The 17,999-nt window shown below is 52.1% G+C and overlaps 3 protein-coding genes across 4 annotated transcripts in view; 1 reads left to right on the top strand and 2 right to left on the bottom strand.

Moving 5' to 3' along the window:
• Positions 1-25: 25 nt before the first annotated feature.
• POLH (DNA polymerase eta) lies at positions 26-16,004 on the bottom strand. Of its 2 annotated transcripts, none has more exons than XM_069768240.1 (11): positions 15,868-16,004; positions 13,406-13,620; positions 11,478-11,612; positions 11,180-11,397; positions 3,390-3,559; positions 3,195-3,298; positions 2,920-3,039; positions 2,610-2,733; positions 1,551-1,616; positions 1,317-1,483; positions 26-1,045 (listed from the first exon to the last, which is right to left on the bottom strand). In XM_069768240.1, the coding sequence occupies exons 2-11, from the start codon at positions 13,540-13,542 to the stop codon at positions 430-432; spliced, it is 1,857 nt and encodes a 618-aa protein (XP_069624341.1). In that variant the 5' UTR covers positions 13,543-13,620; positions 15,868-16,004; the 3' UTR covers positions 26-429. The 2 variants fall into 2 exon arrangements, with proteins under 2 accessions (XP_069624341.1, XP_069624342.1); XM_069768241.1 differs by having other exon boundaries at positions 1,317-1,438.
• Positions 13,750-16,116, bottom strand: LOC138680817 (uncharacterized). The gene is made up of 2 exons (XM_069768063.1): positions 15,992-16,116; positions 13,750-15,064 (listed from the first exon to the last, which is right to left on the bottom strand). Exons 1-2 carry the CDS (start codon positions 16,114-16,116, stop codon positions 13,750-13,752), a joined length of 1,440 nt encoding a protein of 479 aa, XP_069624164.1.
• The window catches only part of XPO5 (exportin 5), an 85,309-nt gene continuing 83,376 nt past the window's right edge, over positions 16,067-17,999 (top strand). The window contains exon 1 of the mRNA XM_069768235.1: positions 16,067-16,256. Coding sequence (XP_069624336.1) covers positions 16,125-16,256 — 132 coding nt within the window. The 5' untranslated portion in view covers positions 16,067-16,124. The remainder of the gene's footprint in view (positions 16,257-17,999) is intronic.

The following is a 17,999-nucleotide window of genomic DNA, read 5'->3' as shown; positions in this document are numbered from 1 at the left end:
TAATGTGCTACAGCTCAAACGGGGCTCAAAAAGTGCAAAAATATTTACTGATCATAAAATCAGAAGATACTGTCAGAGCCAGTATCGGGGGAAGGGGATTACAGCAGGGTTATTGGCTACAAGCTGCAGAAGAGAAGAATGCAGGCGGGCGATTCCACTGCAAAATGTACCAGCGGTCGGTGGGGCCAGTCCACTGAAGCATGTAATACTGGGGGTCTGACTGCAAGGACCCCTAATGCTTACAATTAAGAGCCTGCAATGTTCATACACAGACCACCACAATGCGAGAACCATGAATCATTGAAGATCAGGTAACCGCTCATCCTTCGGGCCTGAGAGCGCTAGGACACAACCAGTATGATGGCGCTCACACCACTATCCCAGACACCTGTGCCATAACAGTGACCCGCCGCACACCAGGGTGAGGGGTCACTTCGGGGCACTTCTGAAGAACGAGTCCAGGGTGCAGCTCCCTTCGCTGCGGGAACGTTTGGCGCTGGGGGCTGCCGTGGTTTTTGCTTTAGTCTTTGGCCTTGGGCCCAGGGGTGTCATGGCAGCCCTCGTCTTTTCTGGAGAAGCATTAAACGAGTCCTGTATTTTCTGAGCAAAGTGATAATCGTTGTGCTCGGGCAGATCCCACACCAGGACAGCCTGCCCACACGTCTCACAGACCACCATGTCCTCCACCAGGTCAACGGGCCCAGAAGAGGCTTCACCTGAAGGTTCAGACGTTTGAGGCTGCTGAGGACAACATTCACTCACCACCCCCTCTGTGCCTAAGGCAGAAGGAGACGCACTACATGCTGCTTCACCTGCAGCATCCTTCCTTTTCTCAGCTGCTCTCTGGAATAAGCTCCGGATGGTGCTGGGGGTCCGACTCTCCACCGATCGTTGCAGCTCCTGGGGACTTCTGCAGGGGGCCGGCTGTATACGCAGGGGTCTCCCACACATCTCCTTGTTCAGGAGACTCACAATGTCGCCTCCAGAGGATGCAGTGTCGCAGAACTTGCTCGCAGACAAATGGAGCAGAGTGATGGAAGGACTCCTGGAAATGATCAGAGGTCATGACTTACACACGAGACAACGCCAGGAGCCGCCGTCACAACATACCGCAAGCCTCCCCGTGTCAGCGTCGCTACATACCATGTGCCTCCCCATGTTAGCGTCGCTACATACCATCTGCCTCCCCGCGTCAATGTCGCTACATACCGTGTGCCTCCCATGCCAGCGTCGCTACATACCGTCTGCCTTCCCGTGTCAGCGTCACTACATACCATGCCACCAACACTACGTATCGTGCCACCATCACTACCTACCATGCCGCCTGATGAGTTCCGGCCTTATTGAAGCTTTTCAGGAGGGTGAAGGCGTCGCTGCGAATCTTCTGAGCATCGTAGCGGGTGAGAGTGCAGCACCGGGACAGGCCGCTGGCGTCCCCCTGCCGATGTAAGCCCACGGTCAACTGTTTGGCCATTCTGTGATTCTACAGAGAGGAGACAGCATTGACGGCATGTGACTACTCTCCCCACTATTCCCGAAGCAGCACTCACCAGCTCCCGGTCCTTCAGCAGTCGCTCTTCTAACTCCAGACACAACTGTAGGAGCCAGTGCTGCACCTGCGGAGAGATAGAGGTGACCCCAGAGTGAGAAGACAGACCACCTGAGTATGACCTGATCCATACAGGACCCCGGACCCCCACACCTGAGTGCACAGAGACGACAGTGAACCCACCCCGAGGCAAGCACACAACTCGAGCATAACCTGATCCATACAGGACCCGGCCCCCCACACCTGAGTGCACAGAGACGACTGAACCCACCCCGAGGCAAGCAGACAACTCGAGCATAACCTGATCCATACAGGACCCCGGCCCCCCACACCTGAGTGCACAGAGACGACAGTGAACCCACCCCGAGGCAAGCAGACAACCCGAGCATAACCTGATCCATACAGGACCCCGGCCCCCAACACCTGAGTGCACAGAGACATCAGTGAACCCGCCATGAGGCAAGCAGACATACCACCCAAGCATAACCTGATCCATACAGGACCACGGCCCCCCACACCTGAGTGTACAGAGACATCAGTGAACCCGCCCCAAGGCAAGAAGACAACCCGAGCATAACCTGATCCATACAGGACCCCGGCCCCCCACACCTGAGTGTACAGAGACATCAGTGAACCCGCCCCGAGGCAAGCAGACAACCCGAGCATAACCTGATCCATACAGGACCCCGGCCCCCCACACCTGAGTGCACAGAGACATCAGTGAACCAGCCCCGAGGCAAGCAGACAACCCGAGCATAACCTGATCCATACAGGACCCTGGCCCCCCACACCTTAGTGCACAGAGACGACAGTGATCCTACCCCGAGGCAAGCAGACATACCACCCGAGCATAACCTGATCCATACAGGACCCCGGCCCCCCACACCTGAATGCACAGAGACATCAGTAAACCCGCCCCGAGGCAAGCAGACAACCCGAGCATAACCTGATCCATACAGGACCCCGGCCCCCCACACCTGAGTGCACAGAGACATCAGTGAACCCGCGCCGAGGCAAGCAGACAACCCAAGCATAACCTGATCCATACAGGACCCCACACCTGCTCCTGAGTGCACAGAGACGTCTTCCCTGGAAAGGTCTTGCTGCAGCCGATGGATTTCGGGAGCTGTCTGGGCTTCACAGGTTCATCCTCGATGCCGCGACACAGAAGATAAAGCCACGAGCTGGGAGGAAGACACGGGTGAAGCAGGTGTGACACCACTGAGCCTCCCAATAACAGGCGAAGACCTGGAACCATCACTCTCCCACTACAATGGTGACAGGATGAGCTACAAGGGGCTCACAGACCAGACCCCTGAACACGGCCATTTCCAGCAGGACCCCGTTACTAGGGACTAGTAGGGGCTTACCCAGTTTTATCTCCAAAGTGGCTTTGCAGGGCGGATTCACTGAAGGGCGTCAGCTGCCCCATGTACTGCACCCCCAGGACCTCCTGCACAGCAGAGCCGAGTTTACCTCCAAGATGGCGGCTGAGAAGAGAAGTAATAAATGTACAATAGGCAGAGTCACCGCCATGTTTGTAACCGAGTGCAGGCTACTGAGCTCTGTTATCAGCCACTGCACGCCTCTCTGGCAGGGGTTTCTCGTTACTGTTCCTTTCATCCTGTCACGGCTTAAAACTCACATTTTCCCGACAGGGAGCCGACTGAACAGACCGGGAACGCCGCTGGGGGGCAAGATAGTCTGGCGATTCGGTTTATTTAGTCCACAGGCGAGCTTAGCCAGAACCTGCGAAAAGAGGAGGAATCAGCCATGGATCCGACAGAGCGGGATGAGACGCCATTACCGGCAACGGAGGCACGGCCGAGAGCAGACCGACCTTATTGTAAGAGATCCCAGCCGAGCACTGGAACGAGGTCTCCTCCTCCACAGCCGCCCTCATCTCCTCCACAATCAGGGCTCCGACCGTCAGCTGCAGCTCCAGGCTCTGCGGGGCCCCCGTGTCCACAGAGTTCAGCCACTGCGCCACCCCCAGGAGCCGCTGCTCCTCTACAGGACAAGTAAGAAGCCACAGACCACAAAATTACTGAACCAGAGCTGCACTCACTATTCTGCTGGTGCAGTCACTGTGTACATACATTACATTACTGATCCTGAGTTACATCCTGTATTATACCCCAGAGCTGCACTCACTATTCTGCTGGTGCAGTCACTGTGTACATACATTACATTACTGATCCTGAGTTACATCCTGTATTATACCCCAGAGCTGCACTCACTATTCTGCTGGTGCAGTCACTGTGTACATACATTACATTACTGATCCTGAGTTACCTCCTGTATTATACCCCAGAGCTGCACTCACTATTCTGCTGGTGCAGTCACTGTGTACATACATTACTGATCCTGAGTTACCTCCTGTATTATACTCCAGAGCTGCACTCACTATTCTGCTGGTGCAATCACTGTGTACATACATTACATTACTGATCCTGAGTTACATCCTGTATTATACCCCAGAGCTGCACTCACTATTCTGCTGGTGCAGTCACTGTGTACATACATTACATTACTGATCCTGAGTTACATCCTGTATTATACCCCAGAGCTGCACTCACTATTCTGCTGGTGCAGTCACTGTGTACATACATTACATTACTGATCCTGAGTTACCTCCTGTATTATACCCCAGAGCTGCACTCACTATTCTGCTGGTGCAGTCACTGTGTACATACATTACTGATCCTGAGTTACCTCCTGTATTATACTCCAGAGCTGCACTCACTATTCTGCTGGTGCAATCACTGTGTACATACATTACATTACTGATCCTGAGTTACATCCTGTATTATACCCCAGAGCTGCACTCACTATTCTGCTGGTGCAGTCACTGTGTACATACATTACTGATCCTGAGTTACCTCCTGTATTATACTCCAGAGCTGCACTCACTATTCTGCTGGTGCAATCACTGTGTACATACATTACATTACTGATCCTGAGTTACATCCTGTATTATACCCCAGAGCTGCACTCACTATTCTGCTGGTGCAGTCACTGTGTACATACATTACTGATCCTGAGTTACATCCTACATTATCTTCCAGAGCTGCACTCACTATTCTGCTGGTGCAGTCACTGTGTACATACATTACATTACTGATCCTGAGTTACACCCTGTATTATACTCCAGAGCTGCACTCACTATTCTGCTGGTGAAGTCACTGTGTACATACATTACTGATCCTGAGTTACATCCTGTATTATACTCCAGAGCTGCATTCACTATTCTGCTACTGCAGTCACTGTGTACATACATTACATTACTGATCCTGAGTTACATCCTGTATTATACCCCAGAGCTGCACTCACTATTTTGCTGGTGCAGTCACTGTGTACAAACATTACATTACTGATCCTGAGTTACATCCTGTATTATACACCAGAGCTGCACTCACTATTCTGCTGGTGCAGTCACTGTGTACATACATTACATTACTGATCCTGAGTTACATCCTGTATTATACTCCAGGGCTGAACTCACTATTCTGCTGGTGCACTCACTGTGTACATACATTACTTTACTGATCCTGAGTTACATCCTGTATTATACACCAGAGCTGCATTCACTATTCTGCTGGTACAGTAACTGAGTACATACATTATGTGGTGAAATGTGTGTATATATATATCCATGTGTAGTGACATATGTCTAGGATGTGTGAATAGTGATAATGTAACATCTGTCCTGAAGGCAAGTGGCACCTAGGTGTTAATAGGTACTTCCTTGGGACTAGTAGAAATTGTGTCTCCATATCTCACCAGGAGGTCTAGCTAGGGCCAAGAAGAAAAGTAACATTTGGCACCTCCTAGGTCTTGGAGGGGAGATGCTAATTGCGGCCTGATGGTATCTATTCCTGAGAACCTTTTCACAAGAGAAAATAATAAATTCATTAGTAGCGCGGCCGTGGCCAATCAAAAAGCAAGCAATTATGATATTAACCTGAGGGGCCGGTCTAGAAACCTGACCTCCAGACTAAAGTTATAAATTTAGACTGCAGACAGAGAATTGTGTTCACATGATGGAGGCAGCCTGAGAAGCTGGTGTGATCCAATTTACATTCTTCCTACGCTCAGGGAGCAGAAGCAACTACCAGTTAGATGATTTCTGTAAGTTTTCTCCTGTTATTTTATACTGTTTTGCATAAGTTGTATGTCTTTTTATTATCATATTTTATACCTTTTTCTTATTGTAAGCATTGACCCTTTTGTTATTAAAGTATAAAACTTTAACAAGTTGAACCTTGAATGTCCTAAAAGAAACCATAACCTAAGGTGTGTGAGCCTTATGAGTGATAGACATCATTAGTATTATTAGTTCCGGGACTCATCGCCTGGTGAGTAGAGGCAGCGTGTATGAGCAGGTGTGTGGTTTATGCTCCCATTACAGCATAGGACAGAGGTTGAATGCTGGACAGAGTGGGGAGATAGATTAACCCTTGCAGGCACAACCCCAAGTCACGTGTTAGAGCAGGCACGTGACGAATAAGTGACACCGCGGAGAAGGGATCCGTGACACATTACATTACTGATCGTGAGTTACATAATGTATTATACTCCAGAGCTGCACTCACTATTCTGCTGGTGCAGTCACTGTGTACGTACTTTACTGATCCTGAGTTACATCCTGCATTATACCCCAGAGCTGCACTCACTATTCTGCTGGTGCAGACACTGTGTACATACATTACTGATCCTGAGTTACATCCTGCATTATACCCCACAGCTGCACTCACTATTCTGCTGGTGCAGTCACTGAGTACATACTTTACATTACTGATCCTGAGTTACCTCCTGTATTATACTCCAGAGCTGCACTCACTATTCTGCTGGTGCAGTCACTGTGTACATATATTACATTACTGATCCTGAGTTACATCCTGTATTATACTCCAGAGCTGCATTCACTATTCTGCTACTGCAGTCACTGTGTACATACATTACTGATCCTGAGTTACATCCTGTATTATACACCAGAGCTGCACTCACTGTGTACATACATTACATTACTGATCCTGAGTTACATCCTGTATTATACTCCAGAGCTGCACTCACTATTCTGCTGGTGCAGTCACTGTGTACAAACATTACATTACTGATCCTGCGTTACATCCTGCATTATACCCCAGAGCTGCACTCACTATTCTGCTGGTGCACTCACTGTGTACATACATTACTTTACTGATCCTGAGTTACATCCTGCATTATACCCCAGAGCTGCAGACACTGTGTACATACATTACTGATCCTGAGTTACATCCTGTATTATACTCCAGAGCTGCACTCACTATTCTGCTGGTGCAGTCACTGTGTACATACATTACTGATCCTGAGTTACATCCTGTATTATCTTCCAGAGCTGCACTCACTATTCTGCTGGTGCAGTCACTGTGTACATACATTACTGATCCTGAGTTACACCCTGTATTATACTCCAGAGCTGCACTCACTATTCTGCTGGTGCAATCACTGTGTACATACATTACATTACTGATCCTGAGTTACATCCTGTATTATACCCCAGAGCTGCACTCACTATTCTGCTGGTGCAGTCACTGTGTACATACATTACTGATCCTGAGTTACCTCCTGTATTATACTCCAGAGCTGCACTCACTATTCTGCTGGTGCAATCACTGTGTACATACATTACATTACTGATCCTGAGTTACATCCTGTATTATACCCCAGAGCTGCACTCACTATTCTGCTGGTGCAGTCACTGTGTACATACATTACTGATCCTGAGTTACATCCTACATTATCTTCCAGAGCTGCACTCACTATTCTGCTGGTGCAGTCACTGTGTACATACATTACATTACTGATCCTGAGTTACACCCTGTATTATACTCCAGAGCTGCACTCACTATTCTGCTGGTGAAGTCACTGTGTACATACATTACTGATCCTGAGTTACATCCTGTATTATACTCCAGAGCTGCATTCACTATTCTGCTACTGCAGTCACTGTGTACATACATTACATTACTGATCCTGAGTTACATCCTGTATTATACCCCAGAGCTGCACTCACTATTTTGCTGGTGCAGTCACTGTGTACAAACATTACATTACTGATCCTGAGTTACATCCTGTATTATACACCAGAGCTGCACTCACTATTCTGCTGGTGCAGTCACTGTGTACATACATTACATTACTGATCCTGAGTTACATCCTGTATTATACTCCAGGGCTGAACTCACTATTCTGCTGGTGCACTCACTGTGTACATACATTACTTTACTGATCCTGAGTTACATCCTGTATTATACACCAGAGCTGCATTCACTATTCTGCTGGTACAGTAACTGAGTACATACATTATGTGGTGAAATGTGTGTATATATATATCCATGTGTAGTGACATATGTCTAGGATGTGTGAATAGTGATAATGTAACATCTGTCCTGAAGGCAAGTGGCACCTAGGTGTTAATAGGTACTTCCTTGGGACTAGTAGAAATTGTGTCTCCATATCTCACCAGGAGGTCTAGCTAGGGCCAAGAAGAAAAGTAACATTTGGCACCTCCTAGGTCTTGGAGGGGAGATGCTAATTGCGGCCTGATGGTATCTATTCCTGAGAACCTTTTCACAAGAGAAAATAATAAATTCATTAGTAGCGCGGCCGTGGCCAATCAAAAAGCAAGCAATTATGATATTAACCTGAGGGGCCGGTCTAGAAACCTGACCTCCAGACTAAAGTTATAAATTTAGACTGCAGACAGAGAATTGTGTTCACATGATGGAGGCAGCCTGAGAAGCTGGTGTGATCCAATTTACATTCTTCCTACGCTCAGGGAGCAGAAGCAACTACCAGTTAGATGATTTCTGTAAGTTTTCTCCTGTTATTTTATACTGTTTTGCATAAGTTGTATGTCTTTTTATTATCATATTTTATACCTTTTTCTTATTGTAAGCATTGACCCTTTTGTTATTAAAGTATAAAACTTTAACAAGTTGAACCTTGAATGTCCTAAAAGAAACCATAACCTAAGGTGTGTGAGCCTTATGAGTGATAGACATCATTAGTATTATTAGTTCCGGGACTCATCGCCTGGTGAGTAGAGGCAGCGTGTATGAGCAGGTGTGTGGTTTATGCTCCCATTACAGCATAGGACAGAGGTTGAATGCTGGACAGAGTGGGGAGATAGATTAACCCTTGCAGGCACAACCCCAAGTCACGTGTTAGAGCAGGCACGTGACGAATAAGTGACACCGCGGAGAAGGGATCCGTGACACATTACATTACTGATCGTGAGTTACATAATGTATTATACTCCAGAGCTGCACTCACTATTCTGCTGGTGCAGTCACTGTGTACGTACTTTACTGATCCTGAGTTACATCCTGCATTATACCCCAGAGCTGCACTCACTATTCTGCTGGTGCAGACACTGTGTACATACATTACTGATCCTGAGTTACATCCTGCATTATACCCCACAGCTGCACTCACTATTCTGCTGGTGCAGTCACTGAGTACATACTTTACATTACTGATCCTGAGTTACCTCCTGTATTATACTCCAGAGCTGCACTCACTATTCTGCTGGTGCAGTCACTGTGTACATATATTACATTACTGATCCTGAGTTACATCCTGTATTATACTCCAGAGCTGCATTCACTATTCTGCTACTGCAGTCACTGTGTACATACATTACTGATCCTGAGTTACATCCTGTATTATACACCAGAGCTGCACTCACTGTGTACATACATTACATTACTGATCCTGAGTTACATCCTGTATTATACTCCAGAGCTGCACTCACTATTCTGCTGGTGCAGTCACTGTGTACAAACATTACATTACTGATCCTGCGTTACATCCTGCATTATACCCCAGAGCTGCACTCACTATTCTGCTGGTGCACTCACTGTGTACATACATTACTTTACTGATCCTGAGTTACATCCTGCATTATACCCCAGAGCTGCAGACACTGTGTACATACATTACTGATCCTGAGTTACATCCTGTATTATACTCCAGAGCTGCACTCACTATTCTGCTGGTGCAGTCACTGTGTACATACATTACTGATCCTGAGTTACATCCTGTATTATCTTCCAGAGCTGCACTCACTATTCTGCTGGTGCAGTCACTGTGTACATACATTACTGATCCTGAGTTACACCCTGTATTATACTCCAGAGCTGCACTCACTATTCTGCTGGTGCAGTCACTGTGTACATCTATTACTGATCCTGAGTTACATCCTGTATTATACTCCAGAGCTGCATTCACTATTCTGCTGGTGCAGTCACTGTGTACATACATTACTGATCCTGAGTTACATCCTGCATTATACCCCAGAGCTGCACTCACTATTCTGCTGGTGCAGTCACTGTGTACATGCATTACATTACTGATCCTGAGTTACATCCTGCATTATACTCCAGAGCTGCATTCACTATTCTACTGATACAGTAACTGAGTACATACATTATGTGGTGAAATGTGTGTATATATATATCCATGTGTAGTGACATATGTCTAGGATGTGTGAATAGTGATAATGTAACATCTGTCCTGAAGGCAAGTGGCACCTAGGTGTTAATAGGTACTTCCTTGGGACTAGTAGAAATTGTGTCTCCATATCTCACCAGGAGGTCTAGCTAGGGCCAAGAAGAAAAGTAACATTTGGCACCTCCTAGGTCTTGGAGGGGAGATGCTAATTGCGGCCTGATGGTATCTATTCCTGAGAACCTTTTCACAAGAGAAAATAATATATTCATTAGTAGCGCGGCCGTGGCCAATCAAAAAGCAAGCAATTATGATATTAACCTGAGGGGCCGGTCTAGAAACCTGACCTCCAGACTAAAGTTATAAATTTAGACTGCAGACAGAGAATTGTGTTCATATGATGGAGGCAGCCTGAGAAGCTGGTGTGATCCAATCTACATTCTTCCTACGCTCAGGGAGCAGAAGCAACTACCAGTTAGATGATTTCTGTAAGTTTTCTCCTGTTATTTTATACTGTTTTGCATAAGTTGTATGTCTTTTTATTATCATATTTTATACCTTTTTCTTATTGTAAGCATTGACCCTTTTGTTATTAAAGTATAAAACTTTAACAAGTTGAACCTTGAATGTTCTAAAAGAAACCATAACCTAAGGTGTGTGAGCCTTATGAGTGATAGACATCATTAGTATTATTAGTTCCGGGACTCATCGCCTGGTGAGTAGAGGCAGCGTGTATGAGCAGGTGTGTGGTTTATGCTCCCATTACAGCATAGGACAGAGGTTGAATGCTGGACAGAGTGGGGAGATAGATTAACCCTTGCAGGCACAACCCCAAGTCACGTGTTAGAGCAGGCACGTGACGAATAAGTGACACCGCGGAGAAGGGATCCGTGACACATTACATTACTGATCGTGAGTTACATAATGTATTATACTCCAGAGCTGCACTCACTATTCTGCTGGTGCAGTCACTGTGTACATACATTACATTACTGATCCCGAGTTACCTCCTGTATTATACTCCAGAGTTGCACTCACTATTCTGCTGGTGCAGTCACTGTGTACGTACATTACTGATCCTGAGTTACATCCTGTATTATACTCCAGAGCTGCACTCACTATTCTGCTGGTTACCTTTTGTGCGGCTGTGCTCCTCTGTGGGGTGGAGGTGAGGATAGCCCTGTACATGGGTGGTCCTCAGTGACCCCTCAGGCAGTGGCTTGCCCGCCAGCTCCTGCAGCCTCCTCTGGACGGTGTCGGTCAGGTCTATGTACGCCTCATCAATACTCGCTCTTTCTACTACTGCAAACCTGGCCATGATGTCCATGACTTCCACACTCGCCTCCCGGTACCTGCGACACACAGAGGATCTCGAGATGACCACTTCCTACAGATTTCTGGCAGCGCAGCCGGGTGGGGGGAAAGGACTCACTTTGATAGGTCGGCCTTCCCATGGGCCTCGCTGACGCGGGCGACCTCCAGGTCAGCACACAGCTTCTTAGCATCATTGGCGAACATGTTCCTGGTGACCCCAAAAGCGCGAGCCTCATAGCTGACGGCAATAATCCTGCAGGGAGAAGAGGAGCGGCAAGTGATGGACACGAGACGACCCCCAATCTATAGCCCATAATCCCCCTCATATAGAGGCCATAAACCTGTGTTTCCTCATATAGAGGCCGTAAACCTGCGAGTCTCCTCATATAGAGGCCGTAAACCTGCGAGTCTCCTCATATAGAGGCCGTAAACCTGCGAGTCTCCTCATATAGAGGCCGTAAACCTGCGAGTCTCCTCATATAGAGGCCGTAAACCTGCGAGTCTCCTCATATAGAGGCCGTAAACCTGCGAGTCTCCTCCTATAGAGGCAGTAAACCTGCGAGTCTCCTCATATAGAGGCCGTAAACCTGCGAGTCTCCTCATATAGAGGCCGTAAACCTGCGAGTCTCCTCATATAGAGGCCGTAAACCTGCGAGTCTCCTCATATAGAGGCCGTAAACCTGCGAGTCTCCTCATATAGAGGCCGTAAACCTGCGAGTCTCCTCCTATAGAGGCAGTAAACCTGCGAGTCTCCTCATATAGAGGCCGTAAACCTGCGAGTCTCCTCATATATAGAGGCCGTAAACCTGCGAGTCTCCTCATATAGAGGCCGTAAACCTGCGAGTCTCCTCCTATAGAGGCCGTAAACCTGCGAGTCTCCTCATATAGAGGCCATAAACCTGCGAGTCTCCTCATATAGAGGCCGTAAACCTGCGAGTCTCCTCATATAGAGGCCATAAACCTGCGAGTCTCCTCATATAGAGGCCATAAACCTGCGAGTCACCTCATATAGAGGCCGTAAACCTGCGAGTCTCCTCATATAGAGGCCATAAACCTGCGAGTCTCCTCATATAGAGGCCGTAAACCTGCGAGTCTCCTCATATAGAGGCCATAAACCTGCGAGTCTCCTCATATAGAGGCCATAAACCTGCGAGTCTCCTCATATAGAGGCCGTAAACCTGCGAGTCTCCTCATATAGAGGCCATAAACCTGCAAGTCTCCTCATATAGAGGCCATAAACCTGCGAGTCTCCTCATATAGAGGCCGTAAACCTGCGAGTCTCCTCATATAGAGGCCATAAACCTGCGAGTCTCCTCATATAGAGGCCGTAAACCTGCGAGTCTCCTCATATAGAGGCCATAAACCTGCGAGTCTCCTCATATAGAGGCCGTAAACCTGCGAGTCTCCTCACATAGAGGCCGTAAACCTGCGAGTCTCCTCATATAGAGGCCGTAAACCTGCGAGTCTCCTCATATAGAGGCCATAAACCTGCGAGTCTCCTCACATAGAGGCCGTAAACCTGCGAGTCTCCTCACATAGAGGCCGTAAACCTGCGAGTCTCCTCATATAGAGGCCGTAAACCTGCGAGTCTCCTCATATAGAGGCCATAAACCTGCGAGTCTCCTCATATAGAGGCCGTAAACCTGCGAGTCTCCTCATATAGAGGCCATAAACCTGCGAGTCTCCTCATATAGAGGCCGTAAACCTGCGAGTCTCCTCACATAGAGGCCGTAAACCTGCGAGTCTCCTCATATAGAGGCCATAAACCTGCGAGTCTCCTCATATAGAGGCCGTAAACCTGCGAGTCTCCTCACATAGAGGCCGTAAACCTGCGAGTCTCCTCATATAGAGGCCAGCTCAGGTCCAACCCCTTTATCACCCCAGATTTGCCCCCATTACAAACTGGGAAAGTCTGTGGTAGAATCAGACCCTCCAAATATGATAATGACACAGGCTGCATGATGCCCCCCAACATTCATAGCTCCAGACACTGTTGCCCCATCACTCTGCAGATCAGACCCGCGGGTCCCCGTGTCAGCCTCTCACCCTCCTCCTCTCCAGGTCTTGTACTGCGCCACAGCTACTGGCTTGTTCCTTAGCTCCGGCCGCAGTCGCTGCTCCACCTGCACGTAGAAGCAGTCCATGTCCACCAGAGCCACCACTCGCTGCTGACCAGCGTCCATTGAGGGGCGTCACAGCCGACTCGGCCTAGAGGGGGCGTCACACCCGGCTCAGTACAGTCCCGATACGCAGCCGGAGACCTGCGGAAACCAGAGTAGTCACTGCTGGGGGGGGGGGGGGGGGGGAGTAGTCGGAGGAGGTCTGTGAGGACGGATGGTGGGGGGAGTAGTCGGGGAGGACGGATGGTGGGGGGAGTAGTCGGAGGAGGTCTATGAGGACGGATGGTGGGGGGAGTAGTCGGGGAGGAGGTCTGTGAGGACAGATGGTGGGGGGAGTATAGTCGGGGAGGACGTCTGTGAGGACGGATGGTGGGGGGAGTAGTCGGAGGAGGTCTGTGAGGACGGATGGTGGGGGGAGTAGTCGGGGAGGAGGTCTGTGAGGACAGATGGTGGGGGGAGTAGTCGGGGAGGACGGATGGTGGGGGGAGTAGTGGGGAGGACGTCTGTGAGGACGGATGTTGGGGGGAGTAGTCGGAGGAGGTCTGTGAGGATGGATGGTGGGGGGAGTAGTCGGGAGGAGGTCTGTGAGGACGGATGGTGGGGGAGTAGTCGGGAGGAGGTCTGTGAGGACGGATGGTGGGGGGAGTAGTCGGGGAGGACGGATGATGGGGGAGTAGTCGGAGGAGGTCTGTGAGGATGGATGGTGGGGGGAGTAGTCGGGAGGAGGTCTGTGAGGACGGATGGTGGGGGAGTAGTCGGGGAAGATGTCTGTGAGGACGGATGGTGGGGGGAGTAGTCGGAGGAGGTCTGTGAGGATGGATGGTGGGGGGAGTAGTCAGGAGGAGGTCTGTGAGGACGGATGGTGGGGGGAGTAGTCAGGGAGGACGGATGATGGGGGAGTAGTCGGAGGAGGTCTGTGAGGATGGATGGTGGGGGGAGTAGTCGGGAGGAGGTCTGTGAGGACGGATGGTGGGGGAGTAGTCGGGGAGGACGAATGTTGGGGGGAGTAGTCGGAGGTCTGTGAGGATGGATGGTGGGGGGAGTAGTCGGGAGGAGGTCTGTGAGGACGGATGGTGGGGGAGTAGTCGGGGAGGACGAATGTTGGGGGGAGTAGTCGGAGGTCTGTGAGGATGGATGGTGGGGGGAGTAGTCGGGAGGAGGTCTGTGAGGACGGATGGTGGGGGAGTAGTCGGGAGGAGGTCTGTGAGGACGGATGGTGGGGGAGTAGTCGGGAGGAGGTCTGTGAGGACGGATGGTGGGGGAGTAGTCGGGAGGAGGTCTGTGAGGACGGATGGTGGGGGAGTAGTCGGGGAGGACGAATGTTGGGGGGAGTAGTCGGAGGTCTGTGAGGACGGATGGTGGGGGGAGTAGTCGGGAGGAGGTCTGTGAGGACGGATGGTGGGGGGAGTAGTCGGGAGGAGGTCTGTGAGGACGGATGGTGGGGGGAGTAGTCGGGGAGGACCGATGTTGGGGGGGAGTAGGTCTGTGAGGATGGATGGTGGGGGGAGTAGCCGGGAGGTCTGTGAGGACGGATGGTGGGGGGAGTAGTCGGGGAGGATGGATGTTGGGGGGAGTAGTCGGAGGTCTGGGAGGACGGATGGTGTGGGGGGGGGGAGTAGTCGGGGAGGGCGGATAGTGGGGGGAGTAGTCGGGGAGGAGGTCTGTGAGGACGGACGGTGGGGAGAGTAGTCGGGGAGGCCGGCCCTCAGGAGCGGCGCTCCATGTATTCCTATGATCTGGGTTTCTCGCAGGTCAGTATGAACGCTGCGGCTCTGTGCACACGTCGTGGATTTGGCTGCGGATTCGCAGCAGTTTCCTTGCGGTGTACAGTGCCAGGTAAACCTATGGAAAACAAAAACGCGCAGAAACGCAGCACTGATTATTCGGCAGCGTGTCAATTTTTTGTGCAGATTCCGCTGTGGTTTACACCTGCTCCTCAACAGGAACCCACACAAAAAAACGCAGGAAATCCGCGGTAAGGCTACGTTCACACTAGCGTTCGGCTAGTGTGCGTCGCGCTAGCGTCGGGCGACGCAGCGGCGACGCACGCGTCATGCGCCCCTATGTTTAACATGGGGGACGCATGCGTTTTTGCTTGTTGCGTTTTCCGACACGTGCATCTTTTTTGACGCTAGCGTCGGACCAAGAAAACGCAACAAGTTGCATTTTTCTTGCGTCCGATTTTCGTCAAAAAACGACGCACGCGTCGAAAAACGCGTTTTTGCGTGCGTTTGCACGCGTTTTTCGGTGCGTTGCCGACGCAGCGGCGCACAACGCTAGTGTGAACGTAGCCTAACTCCGCAGGAACTCCGGAGTGCGGTTTACCTGCGGATTTACCAAAATCAGTCCGGAAAAATCCGCACCACCTTCCGCAACGTGTGCACATACCCTAATTCAGAGAAAGTAATACTGGGAGTAGTAGTCCAGCGACGGGCAGACACCGCGGGCCCCGCGCTCCTCGCCTGCAGCCTCCCGCCGACCTTCCTTCTTCTGACGGGACCGCAGAATTCACCTCAAGTGTCGCGAGTCTGCGCAGTGGAGTGTGGAAGTGGCAGAGAGGTCACGTGCTCGCTGACTGTTCAGCGCAGGCGCAGGGAGCGAGGTTGGAGCACGGCGTGAATGAGAGCGCATGCTCATTGTGGCTCATGCCGGGGACCTCACCGTCTTCCCGGGAGATGGCGGAGCAGGTTCGTGCGCTGTGCGAGCAGCTGGTCCAGGCGGTCACCGTCATCATGGAGCCCAGCTCAGCCCAGGAGCACCGGCTGGAGGCGCTGAGGGTGAGGGCCGGAGGCTGCTGCTGCACGTGAGGGGAGCGGGAGAGGAGGCATTACCTAGGAAACCTGAGGAGGGGGGGAGATGGCGGAGGATACGGGGGGGGAGAGAGATGGCGGAGGATACGGGGGGGAGAGAGATGGCGGAGGATACGGGGGGGGGGGAGATGGCGGAGGATACGGGAAGGGAGAGAGATGGCGGAGGATACGGGGGGGAGAGAGATGGCGGAGGATACGGGGGGGGGGGAGATGGCGGAGGATACGGGGGGGGAGAGAGATGGCGGAGGATACGGGGGGAGGGGGGGGAGATGGCGGAGGATACGGGGGGAGGGGGGGGAGATGGCGGAGGATACGGGGGGGGGAGATGGCGGAGGATACGGGGGGGAGAGATGGCGGAGGATACGGGGGGAAGGGGGGGAGATGGCGGAGGATACGGGGGGAGGGGGGGGGAGATGGCGGAGGATACGGGGGGGGAGAGAGATGGCGGAGGATACGGGGGAAGGGGGAGAGAGATGGCGGAGGATACGGGGGGGAGGGGTGGGAGATGGCGGAGGATACGGGGGGGAGATGGCGGAGGATACGGGGGGGAGATGGCGGAGGATACGGGGGGGAGATGGCGGAGGATACGGGGGGGAGGAGATGGCGGAGGATAGGGGGGGGAGATGGCGGAGGATACGGGGGGAGGGGGGGGAGATGGCGGAGGATACGGGGGGGAGAGAGATGGCGGAGGATACGGGGGGGAGAGAGATGGCGGAGGATAGGGGGGGGAGGGGGGGAGATGGCGGAGGATAGGGGGGGGAGATGGCGGAGGATACGGGGGGGAGATGGCGGAGGATAGGGGGGGGGAGGGGTGGGAGATGGCGGAGGATACGGGGGGGAGGGGTGGGAGATGGCGGAGGATACGGGGGGGAGATGGCGGAGGATACGGGGGGGAGATGGCGGAGGATACGGGGGGGAGATGGCGGAGGATACGGGGGGGAGGGGGGGAGATGGCGGAGGATACGGGGGGGAGAGAGATGGCGGAGGATACGGGGGGGAGGGGGGGGAGATGGCGGAGGATACGGGGGGAGAGAGATGGCGGAGGATACGGGGGGGAGGGGTGGGAGATGGCGGAGGATACGGGGGGGAGATGGCGGAGGATACGGGGGGGAGATGGCGGAGGATACGGGGGGGAGATGGCGGAGGATACGGGGGGGAGGAGATGGCGGAGGATAGGGGGGGAGATGGCGGGGGGGAGATGGCGGAGGATACGGGGGGGAGAGAGATGGCGGAGGATACGGGGGGGAGGGGGGGAGATGGCGGAGGATACGGGGGGGAGATGGCGGAGGATACGGGGGGGAGATGGCGGAGGATACGGGGGGGAGATGGCGGAGGATACGGGGGGAGGGGGGGGAGATGGCGGAGGATACGGGGGGAGGGGGGGAGATGGCGGAGGATTCGGGGGGGAGGGGGGGAGATGGCGGAGGATGCGGAGGATACGGGGGGGAGGGGGGGAGATGGCGGAGGATACGGGGGGGAGATGGCGGAGGATACGGGGGGAGGGGGGGGAGATGGCGGAGGATACGGGGGGGAGAGAGATGGCGGAGGATACGGGGGGGGAGAGAGATGACGGGGGAGGGGGGAGATGGCGGGGTATACGGGGGGAGAGAGATGGCGGAGGATACGGGGGAGATGGCGGGGTATACGGGGGAGAGAGATGGGGGGAGAGAGATGGCGGAGGATGGGGGGGGAGAGAGATGGCGAAGGATA

Source organism: Ranitomeya imitator, chromosome 5 (genome assembly GCF_032444005.1).
Source record: "Ranitomeya imitator isolate aRanImi1 chromosome 5, aRanImi1.pri, whole genome shotgun sequence".
Lineage (NCBI taxonomy): Eukaryota > Metazoa > Chordata > Amphibia > Anura > Dendrobatidae > Ranitomeya > Ranitomeya imitator.
The sequence above is the reverse complement of the archived record's forward strand: the minus strand, read 5'-3'. Positions and strand labels throughout refer to the sequence as shown.

Excerpts from the sequence above, each read along its gene's own strand:
- POLH (XM_069768240.1), bottom strand. The coding sequence starts at position 13,542 with ATGGACGCTGGTCAGCAGCGAGTGGTGGCTCTGGTGGACATGGACTGC. Across the intron at positions 11,613-13,405 it reads AAGACCTGGAGAGGAGGAGG|GATTATTGCCGTCAGCTATG; the intron begins GTGAGAGGCTGA and ends TTCTCCCTGCAG. Across the intron at positions 1,484-1,550 it reads TGCTGAAGGACCGGGAGCTG|AATCACAGAATGGCCAAACA; the intron begins GTGAGTGCTGCT and ends TCCTCTCTGTAG.
- LOC138680817 (XM_069768063.1), bottom strand. The coding sequence starts at position 16,116 with ATGAGCATGCGCTCTCATTCACGCCGTGCTCCAACCTCGCTCCCTGCG. Across the intron at positions 15,065-15,991 it reads GCAGACTCGCGACACTTGAG|ACCTCCGACTACTCCCCCCA; the intron begins GTGAATTCTGCG and ends CCGTCCTCCCAG.